This window comes from Brienomyrus brachyistius, chromosome 10, assembly GCF_023856365.1.
Source record: "Brienomyrus brachyistius isolate T26 chromosome 10, BBRACH_0.4, whole genome shotgun sequence".
Taxonomy (NCBI): Eukaryota; Metazoa; Chordata; class Actinopteri; order Osteoglossiformes; family Mormyridae; genus Brienomyrus; species Brienomyrus brachyistius.
The window spans coordinates 20,000,891-20,020,309 of record NC_064542.1 but is presented as its reverse complement, the minus strand read 5'-3'; the positions used below and the strand labels follow the sequence as shown (position 1 = coordinate 20,020,309).

Genomic DNA, 19,419 nt, shown 5'->3' with positions numbered 1-19,419 from the left:
CAGTGCACTTAAAAATTTTCGCTATGAAGTATAATATAATTAATAATATGTAATGTAGGCCTAAATGTAATATAGCTTTGTCATGTAGCCTCTGGGATAGGTTCCGGGCCCCCGCGTCATTGAAGAGGTCAAGCGGTTTCAGAAAATGGATGGATGGATAGATGGATGGATTGATGGATGGATGGAAAATATATAACGCATTAGGAGACAGTGTGAACATTCTTTATGACTATCCTGATCTTATTTATAAATATTGTTAGAGAATTTGCCCCTGTGATCAATAATCTCCACCTGAATCCTAATCTTAGTCTTATATTCTTCCTTTCTAATTCCAGAGAATTTGAATTTGATGACTGAACTTTTAAACCTGGATATATTTACGTATTCTATAGGCGTTAGGGGAGTATTCCGAAAAGACTCCTGGTTAACAATCCCCAGCATTAAATGTTTCCTCTTTTCAAAGTTTGTTCATATTTCTTTGTGTTTTATAAGCACATATCTCAGTAACACTGATTTATCTCGGGTCCAAAACACTTTGCCCCCTGCAACAGATGATGATCTCCCAGGCAGCCAATGAAAAAGCCCGATTGCGACGGGGGGGGGGGGGGGGGGGGGCAGTATGATCCGGGACCGGAGTACCAGTTTGGGGTTTTCCGCGTCAGAGTGGCTTTCGGTTCTCTCTGGTGCTGTTGTTTAGAGCGCTGCTCTCTTCCCTTTTCAGTCTATATTAAAAAGTGCATAGGCGCTGACGGCTCTCTGGTCTGTTGTCTGTTGTGTGCGAGCAGCAGCGAGATAGAATGGACGAGGAACAGACAATTCTGAGTCGCAGCGTGAGCTCTGACAGCGGTGATGTTGGGAGGGACCGTGCAAGGTGGGCGAATAACGATGCTTTCCAGTGGGATGCAGAATTTTTATTTGATTCCTAAAATGTATGCATTATATTTGCAGTGTTATATTTTGCAGTGTTATTTACAATTAATTTACAGTACAATGTCAAATTTCAGAAACTTAAGGTAACTGAATAATTACCCTAATTGTGTTATTGCACACTTATTTTTAATGAATATCTTGTTTTCAGAGTAAAAAAAAAAAGAACGACATAAAACAAAAATAAAAAACAGAAGTTTTGCAAAAGTAAAGCATTACTACTAAAATCACTACAGATATCTTTATTCATATTTTAGTAATGTTAACGTAATTGTAATGATAATGACTGGGGCTGTTTGTATTTGGGAGAAAATGTATGATAAATACATTCATTGAATTTGAAAAATATCTGCTTCTCGGTAACATTTCAAGTCTTTTCAAACTTTGTCGAAGCGTAACATTTTTTCGATCTAAAAAAGACTTGGGAATTTCAGTGTAAGTATCTGCCTAGCAACTGGTGATGTTTTATTACTCAGTTTGTCAATCGTTAAAAAATAAACGCTTGGTGTGGATCCTTCGTTGGTAATAATTCTAATTAAATGAAAGTAAATTGAAACTTCAGAAAAATATATTTCACATTTTTGAGGACCCAGTAGTAACATTTCTTCTCACGTCGTTTGGCTTGTTCGTTTATTATAAAAAGTTTGTGTTTTGGCAGTTCATTTTATGATAAATGCTAGTACTATGCTGTTTTACATGAGTTTCAAATCTTAAATGCATATTTTATTTTCTGATTTGTGATGTAGAGAGGGCATTTCCATTAACTTTGTTTACATCCCCATGGTCTGCAGTTCTAAACGTTTGTGGTCCGCCCGTCTTTCCATCTCGCCCACAGTAATGGGTCCACGGCTCGCGCCCTCAAAATCAGCGGCCTCACCATGCTGGCTTGCATGCTAGTGGCGGGACAGGCCCTCACCATCTACTATGTGGCCAGCCAGCATAGCCAGATCAGAGACCTGGAGAATACCGCCAGCAACCTGAAGCTGCAGGCGTCTCGTAGGCCCTCTGGTGAGCAAGGATGGAATTGCGCTTCTGCTGAACATGTACAAACTGAGCAGGCTCTCAGTTTAACCTAGGATCAGCTCGCTTTCCATGTCTTTTTCATACTTTCCCCCTGTGATGATGCGAAGTTTTCTGATTCATTCCCTATATGGCTTCCCTTTCATTCCCCTGCCCTGACCAGCTGTCAGAATCACTCACCAGTTGGTCTCTCTGCTTGTTGGGGTTCCATTAAAAGAGGAACCTCGATGAATCACAGTTTGGCTCGATAAGTTTAGGTTCCAGCCTCTTACACACTGTGATGTTACTCTTCCATGTAAAAAAAATAAAAATGATTATTATTATTATTATTAATAATAATAATAATAATAATAATAATAATAATAATAATAATCCTTTATTGTACCCGTTGGGAAATTCTTTTTACGCCTCCCTCAACTTGCTCTTTGTAGTGTCAGTATCTGCAGTGGATGACAGAATCTTCTGTGATTTCACATCTTGATAAATGATCGACTTTTCATCTCCCATCTCTGTAGGTCCATCTTCCCCCCAGGTGGTTCGCATGCCACTGTACAACATGCCGATGCTTATGGACATGAGGAACGTCGATAACAACAAGATCCCCGCGACGGTCAGGCTTTAAACTCTGGCTTTCAGTGCACTGAAAGGTCTGGCCACAAGGTGGCACTGTAGGGGGCTATGCTTAATGGTTAGAGGTACGTCGTACCTGGTTCCAGGACCCCCCATGGACACCAAAATTTATATAGTCCTTTATATAAAATGGTGCAGTATTTGCATATAACCTGTGCAAATCCACCCGTTTAATTTAAATTGTCCCTATATTACTAAAAATACCTAACACAATGTAAATGCTTTGTGAATAGTTGTTATACTGTATTTGGTGAAACTTTACAAGAAAAAAAAGTTCAGTATAGACGTAACCATTGCTTGGCTTCATTGTTTTGCTTGCCCTGAGCCAAATTAAAGTTTTGTTTTGGAACCTGCAGATATGGAGGGCCGGCTAATAGTTTTCGTCATAAGTTCAGTCTGGATGCTTGCATGTTGAAATGACTGTTATCTTTTAGAAGCTGGAGAACACCGCAAAATTGAGCATGGAGGGTCAGGTGAAGGAGCTACTGCAGGTAAGCAGCTAAACCTCCTTGCTATTTCTCACTCCTGCTGAAAATAACACTGTTGGGTGTGTTCTGCATTGCTGCAGGTATGTCAGTGCTCTCCACAAAATAAGTGATCGCCACTGCTTCCCGAATTAAATGGTGCATTCAGTGCATGGTTTTCCCAATCAGGGCATGGAGCTTCCCAAGTTCAACGAGACCTTCCTGGCCAACCTGAAGAGTCTGAAGAACCAGATGCAGGAGTCTGATTGGAAGGTGAAAATTCTAACCCGGGAAAACCTCCTCGCTCCATAGGCTGTTCTGTGTCTAACGGATGACTTTGTGCATCAGGGATTCGAGAACTGGATGCACCAGTGGCTGCTGTTCCAGATGGCCCAGGAGGAGCCCTCAGTCGCCACGACAGAGGCCACTAAGGAAGGTGCTGACATGTTTCTCCATCTCACAGTGACAAACACACACAATTGATGGAACAGAGGGATTCTGAGTACCTACCCAACGCACGTGGGCCTCCCGCGCACCAGAGTGTCTGTGATCTACTCGGCGTTCTTGTCACAATAACTATTACAGTTATTTTGAAAACTATTACATACTCCATATACTCCAGATACTCCATATCTGCAGGTTCCAAAACAAAACTTGAATTTGCCTCAGGGCAAGCAAAACACTGAACCCAGGCGATGGTTACATAATGTGCCATTTCTGACCGGAGGATTTTTAATTGACTGTGTAATTCCATAATGGCCAATTAATTTTTGTGGTGCAAGATCAATATAATTATGACACAATGTAACAATAAAATAAAAAAAAACAATGACTGTAAATGCAAATAACAGTCCAGTTTGAAAACAAAAATAAAACATAAACATGATATCTGATAAGTAAATAAAATCAAGTTGCATATATTATCATAGCAACTAGTAGCAAAATAGTTATGATAGTGGCATAAATAATACGAGATCATTTTAAACATTCAAATAATTACAAACAGATGATGAAAGAATCAAATTGAAATAGGAATTTTCTACATAATTTGCCTTAACATGGCCACTGTTCTCACAACCTGGATTAATTATTTTTAAATAAAGGCAAATCCTAATCCTGAAATTCCACGCACCGCCATTTAAAGAATACCTGACTGTTGTCGACAGCTGCCACCATCCGGACTAAGTGCCAACTGGAGGCCACGGGGGAGTCGGTAAAGCCCGGCTTCTACCGGCCGCAGTGCGATGAGGAAGGCAACTACCTGCCCATGCAGTGCTGGCACAGCACCGGCTACTGCTGGTGCGTCGACAAGAATGGCAATCCGATCCCGGGCACTGAGATTCGCGGGAGGCCCATGTGCGGAGGTCCAGCGGGTAGGTACTCAGGATTCCTCCGTTCCACCTCCGTAGAAGTTGCCTGTCTTCCTTTAATTAAGCAGCTATGTCTGGCAGCTCAACTGCTGTTCTTCTGACCTCCATGCATCATGTTCTCATTCATTAATAACAGTTTCAGGATACATAACTTCTAAGCTGTTATTGAGAAACTTACCCTGATAGCACACATACGTCCGCCCGGCAGACATCTAAACCATTTAATATTCGAATCGTTTGCTAAATGGCGAGACGTCCGTGCTAGGTCACATGTCAACTTTGAGACCCTCGCGGGAAGAACACGAGCTAGTCGTAATCGCTGCAGATCCGCAACTGACCTTGCAGAGAGGTCATGCCAGTAAGAAAATAACTTGAGTATTGCATTGTTTAGTCGTGTATGTTGAGCTGGTCAGACGTATGTATGGTATGTTGGTAGTGTTTCTTACAACCTTTTCAAATACACACTAGTTTATTCATTGAGCAAGTTACTGTTAATAAAGGCATCACAAAGGATTGTAAATTAGCTCGGTGACCAAAAACCCCCCATGGGGTTTAGTGAAGCTTTTCCAAGCAATGACTCTGGGTTTTTCCATCGTTCTGCTTTCCCTACAGAGGCACGTATGATCGCTATGCCCAGGATGGCCAGCTTGATGGAGGATAAAGGTGAGATTCTCTAGTCTGATAGGGCATGACTCCTGTGGTGCTCCTCCTCAGCGCTTTGTCCCTGTACTGTTACTAAACAAAGGCAGTATAAACAGACCTGTATTGATACATTATCTTCCTTGCTTGTATGTTGCTTTGGACATCTACTGAATAAACACATATAACTGTAATTAAGATAGCATCAGTGCTTTGCTTCATTTTTTAAATTCTTCAGTTATACAATAGCAATTGTCTGTATATTAATTTATATTTCGCTGTTCTTTTTTCCAGCGTAAACGCAGTCTGATCCGAACATGGAATTCTCATTCATTACAACATCATTCATTACATCTCTGAAAATAATCATTTTACAAATGACTAACAGTTTTAATGCAAGTATAGGCAATTTGGATTCCATTTTTTAGATCAAGCTTTAACCCCCTTCATAATTTTTTTTAATGGCAAGCTTAATGAAGAATTTTCTCCATTTTATCCACTTGTGCTTGAAAAACACTGCTCAGACATCCTATTCATTCTTGCAATAAATATCTAGCCCGTGGGGAATTTTGTCTTTTTTTAGTAAGTAAAATACATATGTATCTAACATTATTTTATTCTTTTTTGTCTTATATGGGAGATGGTAGCGTAACTAAGTTACTGAAGGGCAGGTGAATAATTAATATGGTTTGATTTGTTATATATGAAGGTCTTAAATAAATAAAAGATAACTTTACTACCATCATTGCAGTTGCCTGTTTTTCTGTATTATATTGTGTGCTTAGCAGACTTAATGCGTTAACTTGTGTGAGAGTTTAGGCTGATGTTCTCCACGCTAAGCAAAGGATGATGTGTTTTCAGCTTGTGAGAAGTGGGAACCCCCACCAGCTCCGTCAGTGGATGAGTAACCATGTCCACCATCATTAGTAATTACCTAATACTTCTGGTTTTCCTCGGATTTGTATGAAAGTCCCCGAATCTCCAGTAAAGTATCAGGCTGCAGTCTGGGTGGACGTCTGGGTGCTCACACACCTTGTAAGTTTCCCTAAGGGGTGACGTGGTAGCTTACTGGTGCTGCACATCTCCAAGGTTAAGGGTTTTATTCTTGCCCAAAAACATGCAGTTCAGTAAACTGGCATCTCTAACCTGTCCTTAGTGCACGGCGTCCCATCCAGAGCGCCCATCGCCCCTAGTGCGCGGCGTCCCATCCAGGGCGGCCATCGCCCCTAGTGCGCGGCGTCCCATCCAGGGCGCCCATCGCCCCTAGTGCGCGGCGTCCCATCCAGGGCGCCCATCGCCCCTAGTGCGCGGCATCCCATCCAGGGCGCCCATCGCCCCTAGTGCGCGGCGTCCCATCCAGGGCGCCCATCGCCCCTAGTGCGCGGCGTCCCATCCAGGGCGCCCATCGCCCCTAGTGCGCGGCGTCCCATCCAGGGCGCCCATCGCCCCTAGTGCGCGGCGTCCCATCCAGGGCGCCCATCGCCCCTAGTGCGCGGCTTCCCATCCAGGGCGCCCATCGCCCCTAGTGCGCGGCGTCCCATCCAGGGCGCCCATCGCCCCTAGTGCGCGGCTTCCCATCCAGGGCGCCCATCGCCCCTAGTGCGCGGCGTCCCATCCAGGGCGCCCATCATCTCTAGTGCGCGGCGTCCCATCCAGGGCGCCCATCGCCCCTAGTGCGCGACGTCCCATCCAGGGCGCCCATCGCCCCTAGTGCGCGGCGTCCCATCCAGGGCGCCCATCACTCCTTATGTGTGGGGTCCCATCCAGGGCGCCCATCGCCCCTAGTGCGCGGCGTCCCATTCAGGGCGCCCATCGCCCTAAGTGCGCGGCGTCCCATCCAGGGCGCCCATCGCCCCTAGTGCACGCCGTCCCATCCAGGGCGCCCATCATCTCTAGTGTGCGGCATCCCATCCAGGGCGCCCATCGCCCCTAGTGCGCGACGTCCCATCCAAGGGCGCCCAATGCCCCTAGTGCGCGGCGTCGCATCCAGGGCGCCCATCACAGACTCATCGCTGCTGTGGAAGGAAGCTTCCAGAGTGCTTTGCAAAGATGGCCACTAGATGTCAGAATAATCATCTTGCAAAATGATTTGCAATGAATTCAAGTTTAAGCTCGAGATGAAGGGCAAAGGGAAGTTCTTGTTTTTTAACTATTCAGCAGACAGTAATACTCCCTTGGCTATTAACTGTAAAGGAATAAACTGGATTAACAGGAATACATGAAACAGTTAAAAAAAACCAAAATAAATCTGGGTCATGAAAATGTGAAAGCTATAGATGCCCCTCTGATACCTTAGAAATGGCAGATAGGTACCATAGCAGTCGTTTCTGATATTAATTTGTTTAAAGCTGTTCCCTCTGGCTCAGACAAACCCAATGAGTGCAACTGATGCTTAGTGTGACCTTATTTTGCATTAGTTTGTTCTCTTCTCGTGATGTTCCAGTCTGCCCCGACATCCAGACCCAAGTGAACCAACCAGAAACTTTATAACACACAAGAGGAGTCTTTATCAGTCCAGTTCCATAATTTGATCGCTTCCTTGCCAGAAACTAAATACCCTGTTCCCCCATGTTTAGCCATGTGAGAATGACTCATTAATATTTCAGATCCCTATCACTGAACACAGGGACTGCAGCAGATGTAAGATACATTGGCAGTACTCCTTCTCAGGATATGGATCCATGTGTAAGTGCCTCTAGCCTGTTATTACAGATTATTGGTGTGGTTCTGCTTTGGAAGATAATGGGTCAGATCTGCTTGGGTACTTGCCTGTGCATTTCCAAAGAAAGCGGGCTTTGGTGCACATTACCACTCTTCCTTCTCAGACTCGGCGGGATGCAGTGGCTAGAGTGGGCGTGGTCATCGTGCAGGTGTCAGGTATGTGGGACCGGAGTGCTATTGTCACTCCTGCACACAATGCTCAGCTGCCGTTGTAGCGCCAGCTGGAGGAGCTACATCGATTTAGCTGTAAGTGTCAGTGTCTCAGTGTACAGCCTATGAAAGCTGACATTACAAGTGTGTCTGTCCAGGTGTTTAAAAGACTCAGATGCTGTACAGACATTTTATTAACAGTGATGGTACAGAGTTGATGTGGTGAAGATCTGATCTCTGTGGAAATTCTTATAAGAAAATCATTCATCACCATCCATCCATCCATCCACTGTCCAACAGCCTATCCAATTCAGGGTTGTGGGAGGGCATGGAGACAATCCGAAGCAGCACAGGGCACAAGGCTGAGGATCCTCTGGACAGGATGCTATTACCTTGTTGGGGAACACATGTACATACATAGTTACATATTATAGACATTACACATTAATTTTCTGTTAGTGCAACGAAAGAAAAAAATTACTCTCTTATCGTAAGAGTAAATTACCTTGACCCCCAGTTGCCTAAACCTACCTAATGTGTGCAGATGGGGAGCATCGAGGAAAACTCACGGTAAATGAGGAGGCTAACAGCGTGGATTATACAAGAGAGGGTAATGAGGTAAGAGCAGCTGAAATGGACCGAGCAGGCACATCCAACCTGAGACTCACATGTATAATCTTTTTCTTTAACAGAAAATGTCTTTTGTATTCGATGCTGTTACCAACCAGCACAGCATACAGGCAAGAAAATATATATTTTTTAGTAACAGACAGAAAGTGAAACTGTAGTAAAAATGCAGGCAACACTAAAGGCAATGTAAAGTAATTCGCCAAGCTGATTGCCCAATTCGACAGAGGCTGTACCCTGAGCTGCTCCAGCCTCTCTGTGAGTTGGTATGCTCTGGTTACCATGGAGCTGTCCTGGTGGGCGGGACCTTGAGGTCTGGGAAGGAGAAGCTTCTACAGACCCAGAGCGTCATCACACAGGTAGAACAGAAGTACAGTGACAATATAAAGATTTAAGGCGGCGAGACCTTGCCAATGTTGGGACGATGCTTAGCAGTAACGCTAAGCAGCATTATAAAAGGAATATCTAACATTTAGTCAATAATAAAATAAGACAACTTTGTTTTATTGACTGATTTGTGTTCATATCACTATAATGTTTATAAGCATCTTAGTTGTTATCCCAGCTGCTGAATGGCTTGTTCAATGAAATAACGAAGATAAACACTGGGGAGATGTTTACAACAGCATCCTTCATCCAGGTACCGCTTGTTTTCGCCATTCGTCCGTTCTGGACATTCTGTTCTTGCCCATGTTTGGCTGCTTGAGGTCCCGTTCGCCCCCAATGGTGTTGGCTCCGGTTTCGTATCGTCTGCTGTTGTGTCTGGATTGTGATATCGGATCGCCCCTCCCCACAGTTCTATCCTGACGACAGTGCAGTCGACCTTCTAAACCCGGAGGGGCGGGGCCTGAAGCCCAGGACTCACCCTGCCTTCGGACCGTGAGTGTGTGCAAGAGCAAAGGACTGACAGCTAAACTGATACAGTCGATCTGAAGGGCTCACGTCTCGCAAATATTCGTTAGCAAAACCTTCTTTCCTTTTGCAAACACCACAGTTTTATAATCATCCATCTGCTTCTCTTGGTCAGGGTCACGGGGGGTGGGGGGTGGAGCCTATCACAGGCAGCACAGGGTGCCGGGCTGGGGGACTCCCCAGTTAGAATGGCGTCCCGTTCTGGGGAGACATAGAATTGAATGAGCAGAGGGGCCAAATCCCAAGAGAGTGAGATTGTCTATGGTCCCTTACCGCATGGTTTAACCTACAGGGAAGTTAGATAATGCATAAGAATCCCAACCGCTGTGGTTTTTTCCTGCTCCAGGTATGTGGAGGGTGTCTGCGAGGTGGCAGTGGAGAGCCTGGAGGAAATACTCTCACTGTACGAAGAGGGCAGGGAGACTCTGAGCGCCAATTCTGGGGCGTTGGTGGGCAGGTATTACCAACTGCTGAGTTAATGAGATTGATCCTACAGAATCCCTTGACTGAGCTGCATCAGTAATCAGGGTTAGCTTGTCCATATTGTCAGCTGATGGGCTAATATGGTATTCTTTAGCCAATCACAGGTCAGCGTGTCATGCATAGTGGGTGGACTCTTGTTGTCTTGGTGCGATATCCCATAAATCCCTGCAATATCCTTCGTACCCACAGGTGCAGTTCCTTGTTTTCAGTGAACGTGGAACGGAGACTTCAGGGGGACGAGGCCGCGGAGCAGCAGTACCAGCATAGCACATTGCGGGTGTTTGACCTGGCAGGAGGTGCTCGGAAGGGGGACCTCAACGGGTGAGGGCGCCCTCTAGAGTTTGAAGTTTGAAGCATTAAATGGGAATGGTGCCCATTCTACCAGTCATGCCAGAAGTACCAGGCCCTAGGTGGCTAAGCCACAAAAAACCGATCACGTCTCTCTTTGGTGCCACAGAGTGAGCACCTTGGTGAAGGTTATGGAGCACATCGAGTCTCACACGACGGCTGATGACAAGCTCCTCCCCTTAATCCTGGCAGACACTCTAACAGGAAGCTGCGCCAATGTCCTTCTCTACTGTGTCCAGCCACAAGGTGAAATTATAACCGTTAAAGTGTTTTCTGGTGTCTTTTTAACAACAGCAGTTTTCTGACTTATTTGTATATACAGTATATATACGGTATATACTGTACATATACAGTATATATGCGGTATATACTATACATATACAGTATATATAGTATCTATACGGTATGTTTCTCCAAAATCTACCCAGACTTGCTGGATGAGGAGACCTCCCATGCTCTAGCTCTTGCTCAGCATGTCAGGGGCCTGGTGACCCACATGGTCCCCAGCCGATGGTGTCCTCAAAGGGCCACCCAGGAAATCCGGGAAAGGATTCAGGAGCTGCAAACCAGAATGGTGTCCCAAGCAGAGAACGAGGAAGAGGACATCAGGAAATTAGAGACGCTGATTCAACACTTACAGGTAAGACAAGAGCAGAAGATGGTTCAACTGAATGTCAAGTAGTTGCGTTTTCAGGGTATGTCTAGTATAAGGGTGACACAGAGGTAAAATGTGAAAAAATGTTTTCATGAAAAATGGCAAATAAAACTAAGCCCCTTTAGGGACACCCAACTATTAGAGCAAAGATCTGACTAAAACGACTCTAAAAGCGAAAAAGCATATTAAAGCCTGTGTGTTTATGCTCAAACACTCTTGAATTACAAATTCGCTCAGCTGACTCAATTTAAACTGATAACCAAGTGACCATTTCTGTCAGGGTCAGGTGTCATTGCTGGAGGGGGGTGTCAGCCACGGAGACCCTTGTACTCATCCCTAATGCAGACTCGGGCCACAGCTTGTGGCCATTCCTCACGCAGCTTAAAACCTGGAAATAAAACTGTTGTTCAACTCATTTGCGGTTTATGAGCAGGTAGCGAAAAACCAAGACTGGGTGAAGAAGAGAATCCAATCCAGGGAAATCTGGGAGAAAAGAAAGGTGCCTGAAGATTATGCATATAATGCACGGTGAAAAGGTGTTGGTGCATAGAGTTTTGGCCTTGGTCAATGCTTACAGTCATTTCAATAACAACTGCATATTTGTGTTAATGCAAAAGAGCTTAAAAGAACAACAATCTAACGTGGCGATGCTGAACCACAATGCTGACATCCAGGGGTCGACAGAGAGACTGAAGCAGCTTCAGACTCAACTGAGAGTGCAGATCGAGGCCCACATAAAAGGTAAGCTGGAGAATTTGGAATCAAAACAGGCCAGGTTCTTTCACACGTCTCAAATAGTGTAATACATCGATGTCGGGATGAAGAAATCTGTGTGTTTTTCACAGATGGGAAGGTGAGCGTGGATAAGAGCCAGGAACGACTGGGCCACATCCAGAAGCTGAGGGAGGCCATCAAAGAAGAGGAGGCCAGATTGAAGGCAGCCAACGGTGACTCTGAGCAGCCAGGGAGTCAAACAAACCAGGTACACACTTCCCAAGGGCACTGCCAACATGTCCAAGAAGCAACAAACGCCCAGAGGGGCCGCTTCTCAGATATTTCCCCTTGGCAGGCAGAGGATGGATCTACCCAAATGTCCGAGGTGGAGGTGGAATATTCGAAAGCGCAGGGCAGACGCCAGATGTTGATGGAGGATCACAGGGCTATGATCCAGAAAGAGCTGGACAAGATGGAGAGGGAGTTGGGAGAAGAGAAGGTAACAGACCAGCCGCAAAGTGGCCAGTAGAGCTCATTGATGCACTGAGGACTAATGCAACGGTCTGGACTCAGAGAGAAGCTCTATCAGCCTCTATATATAATTAGTTCCACGAGCCTAGCACAAGGCGTTTGCAGGGTTAGAAGTTAAGCATGCTGAATGAAGTATCAGCTCATTCGATCAACACAACTTAGGTGATGTCCTCATAATTCTAGCAAAACCAATATACTAAGAGGGACTACTTAGTCATAAAGGAGATGAGGCATGAGTGTCAATCATGGGGGATGTAACCCTCCCAATAATCAAAATCAGCAAACCCAATTCCCTGGACCTCCTTAAATGCTCAACTCAAAGGTATACCCTTGATGAGTGGTTCTTCCTGTCCCCCACAGGCCGACGGGCTGGAGGAGAGGCTGCTGCGGATGAACATGGAGCGGCAGGTACTGGTCCTGCAGCTGGAGGCCCTCCGAAGGGAGAAGCTGGAGGCTGAGAAGGACCTGGAGGCGCAGCATCGGAGGCACACCCAGGAGCTACACACGCTCAGAGAGGAGGGCCTCCAGGTGGACACCGTGGGGGGGGGGGGGGGGGTCAGAAAGGGGGTATCCTGAAAATACGGTCACTTCTTCAGGTGACTTTTCACAATGATAAACATCATGGTGAGGGTGACACCCAGCCGCTGATTCCTCCTCAGGTGTTCCGCGTGTACCGCCAGGTGTTTGAGGAGCAGAAGGAGATGTTGGAGGACAGGTACAGGAGTCTGCTGCAGGACGCCATCCAGGATGCCGTCTACCTGTCCGCAAAAAGCCAGCAGCTGCAGACGGAGAACAAGCGGCTCCACGCTGGTGGGTGACTGAAGTGTCCTTTACCTCACTGTAGGAGGCTGTCTATACTAGACATGGCACTACATGGATATTAAAGGGTTAGGATGGGTAAAGGAGAAAAAAAAAAATCGAAAGAATTACTCTTTGACATTTTACTTTGTCTTCAGAATTTCACTTCGACTGGTTCTGCAGAAGTTGAGATGTTTGTACAGCACAAAAGGATAGAGTAACACTCGGAGTGGGTGGGAAAGTGCTTGTGTTTTGCACACTCAGTGGTGTCCGATTTCTGAAGCACGTATTATCAAAGGTCGAGTCGGACCAGTCCATCACCCAGGTCTAGGAGTTATTGGGTCAGCTGGAGTGATGGTCTGTCATTGGTCGATTAAGCCTGCCATTGCCAGTAATGCAACGCCTCCTCGTCAGGTTCTTTGACCGCTGTGAGACGAGATCGATCTTCCTGTCTCATGCAGTGCTGGCCGAACTGAGAGACACGATCTCAGCCCGGGCCGACCCTGCTGGGTGGCGGGGCCATGGCCGCAGTGGCGGGGCACGACCCTCCAAAAAGGAGGAAGAGAGCGACAGAAGGTGACTCAGGGAATGTGTGACGCACATGCTACCTTGACAACGGCATCAACCACTGGCTGTGAGACACCCCCCCCCTGAAAATGCAGCAATAATCACCCTTCTACTGCTGAGAGGCTCATTATCTGCCAGGGAAACAAGGACACAGTGCCTGGCAGTGAATGCTATGCTAAGCATGCAGGGAAAAGGAAAGCAAATGTTTAACGTTAGATAATAAAAGGAACAAACGGCTGATGAACGATGTCATTTACCTGGATCCATTTTGCTGACTGTGAATGTGACTGTTTTCATACAATGTTCAGTTCAAATGAAGAGGCCTTAAAATCCAGTTCAGTTATTTAGAAAACCTCTTGGCAGCCACCCAATTAGGAGTTTCCGTGTCACAAACCAACAACTCAGAGGCTGAACTTACAAAGTATAAAAACACAACAGATTACGTCTTCTGTGAGTCTTTTTTTTAATTTACTATGACTTTGTCTTAATACATTATAAATATTAAAGAATTTTAACATTCTTCCCCTACACCCACATGAAATATTCAACACACTTCTTGGCATTGACTGAAACAGTAAATGTGCGTGTAATTCAACCAGACAAATTAAATCGTATCAAAAAACGGCATCAACCAAGTCAAAAAACGATTTTATAAAAAGACAGAGCAATGTTAGAAAACAGAGGGTCATACTGTTCTCAATAACTAAACCCATTACATGGCGAAGGATACTGTATACAAAGACAAATGAGCCTTCAGCGTGATTACAAAGGCAAAAGGAGGTAGCGAATTTCACGCGGATAACAGACACGTAGCAGATTGCAGGAGCTGGAAAGTCATGCGGGAGTTTCCAGCATCAAGCTGCTCGCTTGCTTCACATACTGAAATATGCAAAGCTGAAAGTCAAACTCATTTTTCATGACTCTTTCTGGAAAAGGCAGCTATTTTTTCCCCCTCGCTTAATAATCTCTGAATGGTTTGAATGCAGTTTCAATGGTTTGTTGTGACTTGTGGGAACAGCTATTAAATTTTGCTGACAAAGAGCGAGTCAGTCCAGCGAAACCATCTAAACGGTGACTGCATCTGAGGAAACGAGGCTTCTGCTATGACGAGATGATTAAACGCTGTAGTACAGGTGAATGGCAAGTCCAATCATCAGTGCGGCCAATGCGAAGAGAGGTGTGAGCTGCAGTCCCAGCAGTGCCCAGGAGAGGGCGGCGTTCACCAGCATGGAGCAAGAAATGACAAATAGGCGAGTGATGCTGCTCCCATGCTTCATCACCACAGACATCAGCAGGCCGTTGGCCGCCTGGCCGGCCACGATGGTCCACACGGTCAGCGAGTACCCCTCCAAGAAGCCCAGCTGCCCCCCAGCCCCCGAAAGGTGTGCCACACCATTCAACACTACCCCAAAAATATACAGGAAGAGATTCTGCAGGCTAAGGGGCAGCTTCTGGGTCTTCAGAATAAGTTCAGTATAAACGGCTGCCAGGCCTGAGATCAGGCAGTAGCTGAGCACCAGCAGTAGGCCCCAGGCAGAAATGTGGAGGTTAACCTTGCTGACGCCTTCTTCACTTGCTGCTTCCAGCTCAAGGTTATTATAGCTGTGGCACACCCCGGCCCCCATGAGCAGGCTGAGAGCCAGCCACTGGGTGGGCTGTAACCTCTTCCTCAAGCAGACACAGTACAGCAGGGCGGTGAAGGCAATCTTCAGGTTGCTGAGGACCTGGAAGGTGCTTGGGTCCATGTGGGCCTGCATAAGTACCACCAGGTTATTGTTGATGGCGTAGAGGGCGGCTGGCAGGGCGTAAGGGGCAGCCGAGGCCCAGGATAACGAGGCGTAGGGAACTGCAGCCAGGTCGCGCGCCACCAGTAGGACCAGCGAGACGAGCATCTTGGCCAGCTCGATGAGCAGCACGTAGGAGGAGGAGCTAAAGGGGACCCGCCCACTCACCTTGCTGAGTGCGATAAGGGGCGTGTGGGAGCCGTAAATGAGCACTGAGAGTAGCAGGAGGGCGGGCCACCCCGTTCTCCGCACCCAGCGTCTCCGCCCTGGGGCGGCGTCATCGACACCCACATTGGGGATCACAATCATCGCAATTATTTATTTACAAACCGACGGAGTCGTTGACTACCGTGACTCACATCACCTGACCCGGGGTCCTGGAGATCACGCTGAGACTATGCCAGTAGAGCAGCGTTTCTCGATGAGCCGCCAGCGATACAAAGCAATTACACAAGTTCTCTTGCCCGATTTTCTAAAAGAAAAGGACTATTTAATATAATTGCTTTTTCAGAGTACTATTTCGAGGAGGGTTATGGGAAAGAAGCGGCTGAGGTTAGCTTCAGGGTCAATGTGCAGTATTAAAAAAATATAAAAAAAATATCAGGCAAGTAAACACTGTTTTATATCATTTCAGTTAAAACTCTGACCAGACTCAAGAAGTTTTGTTTTCTCTGCAGATATATGAAAAACATCGCAATAAAAACATTGCACACATTATAAATGTGTAGGGATTACTGTACATTTTGCCTCTAGTAATGACTGCTTATAAATTCAGCTGAATATAGTTCTTCCAACACTTTGAATGAAAATCCAACATGATACCAATAGTATAGCACTGTAACAATGAAGAAAATAGGGTGGAATTCAGTTTTTGACATGAACCTGGCTGTGCTTTCCTCTCCGGAGAGGAGCAGGCTGGCCAGCACGCTGTTAGCTGGGCCTTTTCTTGGTGGAGTTGATGTAGTCTTTGAGGGTGCTCTCAACATTGGGTACTTTGTAGTTTTGTGCCATGTATATCCCTGTGCAGGTTCCCAGAAGCAATCCGAGGATCGCAGAGGAGCGGAGCTTCGCCACGACGTATCCAGCTAGGAATCCTTTCAGGAAGGGAGAGGACAGCACAGTGCTCCCCTAGAAAAGCAAATATCAAAGACAATTGACATTTGAGGTGGTTTCGAAGGCGATATTCAAACAGTGGTGGAGCTTTTATCCACCACTGTGTGGTGCAGTGCTGCAGGTGGAGATAGTCACCTGTGGTATTCCCGCATGGACTTCACTCTCAACCCGCTTCTGAATGTCCTCTAGCTGATCCTTCAGTATTGCAAGATCCTTCAGCTGTCTTAGAGGATCCTGGAGCAAAACACGATCAAATAAAAAAAAAAAAAAACTGTATATTGTATACATACGCTTTTGAGGGTTATCTTATGATGAGGTGTAAGATAAATTTACAAACGTATTTTAAAGTAACTTGCAGAACAGTGATAACGAGACGGTATCTGCTGTCGATTACTTATGTCTATTTTGAAAAACACTTGAAATATCGATTTCCTAACACATACGCGTCGGAAGCAAATAATCAAGAGCAAAAATAATATGTGATTGCAAGTATTCATAAAAATTGTTGCGAATACGCCTCACATATCGGATAAGAAGCTGGTCGTAATTCGAACACGTGCCGCCCGAATCTACGTAGTCAAACTGGTTTTGAACAAATCAGAATTTTGCTTATTGATTTCTTACGCGATTAGATGAGGGTTTTGGGTCATCACCTGCTTATGATCTCTAAATGGTCGCTAAGTTGAAGAACTTTGTGAACCCAGATCTGGGCGCCCCACAAACCAGACTCACCTTGCTATCCGCCATGTTTTCGGGTGTCAATGATCCTGCTATCTACGACCGATTACTTATGCCTCGCGGGTCGGAGTTACGGATCCAGCTGGACTGTCAGGGAGCAGGCGGGGCGTCGTAGGTGTCAGTGATGCTGGTCACTTTGGAAGTACACTGATCGTATTTTCCTCTCCTGTCCTGTGTTAACTGTTATTTATTTATTTATTTATTTTAAAATCTGGTAATGTGCCGACATATGATTTTAATATACCTAATCTAGTTTTACGTTCTATTTCTGTATTTGCCCATTTCCCTACAATCAGAATATAAGAAGATGAGAAATTTACAAACGAGAGGATGCATTTCGGCCCATTCACGCCATTATTACATTAATAACAATGCTACACATACTGTTTGGTTAATTTTTCTTTCCTTTAATTCTGAAAATGTATATGATAATGAAAATATAGTTAACACTGAAAAGATGCATTTCATCATGAAATTGAACAAGGAAGTGTAAAAATAAAATAACGTTTGTTATTGCGATAACGATTAGATGCATACACGCACACACACACACACACACACACAAAAAGCTGGTAACAATGTCATGCTCACAACAAACAGGGTGTAACCACGTCAATTGAGCTTAACTAAATGCTATTATTGTCCCGCCGTCTCATGGTGCAACACTGATCGACGACTCCTTTGCTGATTAGCGTATTTGGGACGCTAAATTTTGGGTGCCTTGTTTACACCCAGTAAAGATGGACTGTCCTTTCTTTTAATCCGCACTCATCCCCGTGACCCTGGTTCTGACCGCGTGAGCTGGTCCCCTGTTGCTACGGTAACGCTGGAGGTGATTGAAGGATGCTGCAGACAGAATCTATTACGGAATGTGGGCGCGAGCCAGACACGACGTCTGGTTAAGGTGGACCAGCGGGAGAGATGCTAGTAGCGCCGGAATGTAGCATTCAAGTACGTCTCTGTGTTCTGTGTCTTTAAATGGACCCCTGCCTGTTATTAAGCTGTAAATAACGCAGAAAGTTTCGTTGCTTATTCAACATTTCTATAACTGATGTCATGCTGACCCCCAATTCCGTAACAAATATGAGTAATTTATGATGCAAACAAGTGTGTTTCAATGAAGTGAAAAATAACAATAATGACAACAACAATAATAGTAATAATCATTATAAATATTATTATTATTATTACTATTAGTGAGGGAATGGTGGACATAATTTGTCACCTTAAACTATTAAATTTTAAAAACTATAACGTGAGACTTTGGCACATATGTTTGGCATGGGACTGCCACACATTTTTATCAGGGGTGTCTGAGCTCTATGAGGTGACGGTGTGTATATTTACTTTACAGATGGTGGCACAAATTTATATTTCAGGCTCACATCCTCACTGGGTTGTGAGCTAGGGTCTTCTGGGGTGGGACTAATAACTCTACAGTTGGTATTAATATTTGTTTGAATCAGTGGAATTGCATGGGGCCTTCAATGATGATTTTAAAAGAAAGGAAACACTAGTCCTTTTATCTGACCCCAGCTAACTTAAATGGTTAGAAGGTGGATGGATAACTGGATAGAAAGACATCGATTATTTGCCAGCTGGGAGCAGAAAGACAGCTTTGTTCTGAAATCCTGTTCTTCCTATAGATCTCTCTTGCTTTTGTTGACTTCATATGCAGTGACTCATATGATGCAGTTTACAGATATTCCTGCAGGAATATTTCACAGTCAGGCGTCGCTTAACGACGGAATTTGTCGTTATGTGATTTTGTTGCTGTGCAAACATTCTACATTTTGCTTACACAAACTTAGATGCTATATCCTACTACACACCTAAGCTATATGATAAAATATATAACAAATAACAAAACATTTAGTATGGTATGCATAAAACTAGGGGTGTCTGGCCTGGGGGGCCAGAGCCCTGCACAGTTTTTGGTTTCCCCCCATTTAACACACCTGATTCAACTCCTTATGCTAATTACCACGCAGCTCTTGAGCTGAATCATTTGTGGTGGAACAGGGAAAGAACTAAAGCAACACAGTACTCCGGCCCCCCAGGACTGCAGTTTGAGCCCCCCCCCCACCCCCCCTGGCAGTGCAGTAGGTTTGTGTACAACAGCATCACCACAAACATGTGAATAATACTTTGCAGTCCAACAGTTATGATATCACAAGGCAACAGGCATTTTTTTTAACCCTGTTAAAATCTTAGGAGTTCACCATTGC

The 19,419-nt window shown here is 45.2% G+C and overlaps 4 protein-coding genes across 4 annotated transcripts; 2 read left to right on the top strand and 2 right to left on the bottom strand.

The window, feature by feature from the left end:
• Positions 1-642: 642 nt before the first annotated feature.
• Positions 643-5,792, top strand: cd74a (CD74 molecule, major histocompatibility complex, class II invariant chain a). Its single transcript, XM_049028274.1, has 9 exons — positions 643-871; positions 1,763-1,935; positions 2,463-2,557; positions 3,012-3,068; positions 3,231-3,314; positions 3,390-3,477; positions 4,208-4,414; positions 5,024-5,074; positions 5,345-5,792. The coding sequence occupies exons 1-9, from the start codon at positions 798-800 to the stop codon at positions 5,347-5,349; spliced, it is 834 nt and encodes a 277-aa protein (XP_048884231.1). The 5' UTR covers positions 643-797; the 3' UTR covers positions 5,350-5,792.
• A 987-nt stretch (positions 5,793-6,779) lies between these two features.
• On the top strand, positions 6,780-13,972 carry si:dkey-201i24.3 (kinesin-like protein unc-104). Its single transcript, XM_049028271.1, has 18 exons — positions 6,780-7,735; positions 7,876-7,927; positions 8,466-8,539; positions 8,614-8,661; positions 8,776-8,907; positions 9,114-9,188; positions 9,345-9,427; positions 9,807-9,917; positions 10,133-10,264; positions 10,401-10,537; positions 10,720-10,931; positions 11,380-11,445; positions 11,564-11,687; positions 11,792-11,928; positions 12,016-12,159; positions 12,552-12,719; positions 12,851-13,001; positions 13,451-13,972. Exons 1-18 carry the CDS (start codon positions 7,724-7,726, stop codon positions 13,567-13,569), a joined length of 1,977 nt encoding a protein of 658 aa, XP_048884228.1. The 5' UTR covers positions 6,780-7,723; the 3' UTR covers positions 13,570-13,972.
• Positions 13,973-13,994: 22 nt separating this feature from the next.
• slc35a4 (solute carrier family 35 member A4) lies at positions 13,995-15,789 on the bottom strand. The gene has a single exon (XM_049028272.1). It carries the CDS (start codon positions 15,647-15,649, stop codon positions 14,672-14,674), a length of 978 nt encoding a protein of 325 aa, XP_048884229.1. The 5' UTR covers positions 15,650-15,789; the 3' UTR covers positions 13,995-14,671.
• Positions 15,790-15,940: 151 nt separating this feature from the next.
• LOC125750445 (SLC35A4 upstream open reading frame protein-like) lies at positions 15,941-17,265 on the bottom strand. Its single transcript, XM_049028275.1, has 3 exons — positions 17,186-17,265; positions 16,589-16,687; positions 15,941-16,468 (listed from the first exon to the last, which is right to left on the bottom strand). Exons 1-3 carry the CDS (start codon positions 17,198-17,200, stop codon positions 16,271-16,273), a joined length of 312 nt encoding a protein of 103 aa, XP_048884232.1. The 5' UTR covers positions 17,201-17,265; the 3' UTR covers positions 15,941-16,270.
• Positions 17,266-19,419: the final 2,154 nt, after the last annotated feature.

Coding starts and splice junctions, on each gene's coding strand:
- cd74a (XM_049028274.1), top strand. CDS start 798: ATGGACGAGGAACAGACAATTCTGAGTCGCAGCGTGAGCTCTGACAGC. Junction 872..1,762: donor GTTGGGAGGGACCGTGCAAG/GTGGGCGAATAA, acceptor TCTCGCCCACAG/TAATGGGTCCACGGCTCGCG. Junction 3,478..4,207: donor GACAGAGGCCACTAAGGAAG/GTGCTGACATGT, acceptor TGTTGTCGACAG/CTGCCACCATCCGGACTAAG.
- si:dkey-201i24.3 (XM_049028271.1), top strand. Junction 10,932..11,379: donor CGCTGATTCAACACTTACAG/GTAAGACAAGAG, acceptor GTTTATGAGCAG/GTAGCGAAAAACCAAGACTG. Junction 11,929..12,015: donor CAGGGAGTCAAACAAACCAG/GTACACACTTCC, acceptor TCCCCTTGGCAG/GCAGAGGATGGATCTACCCA.
- slc35a4 (XM_049028272.1), bottom strand. CDS start 15,649: ATGATTGTGATCCCCAATGTGGGTGTCGATGACGCCGCCCCAGGGCGG.
- LOC125750445 (XM_049028275.1), bottom strand. Junction 16,469..16,588: donor TCCATGCGGGAATACCACAG/GTGACTATCTCC, acceptor TTGCTTTTCTAG/GGGAGCACTGTGCTGTCCTC.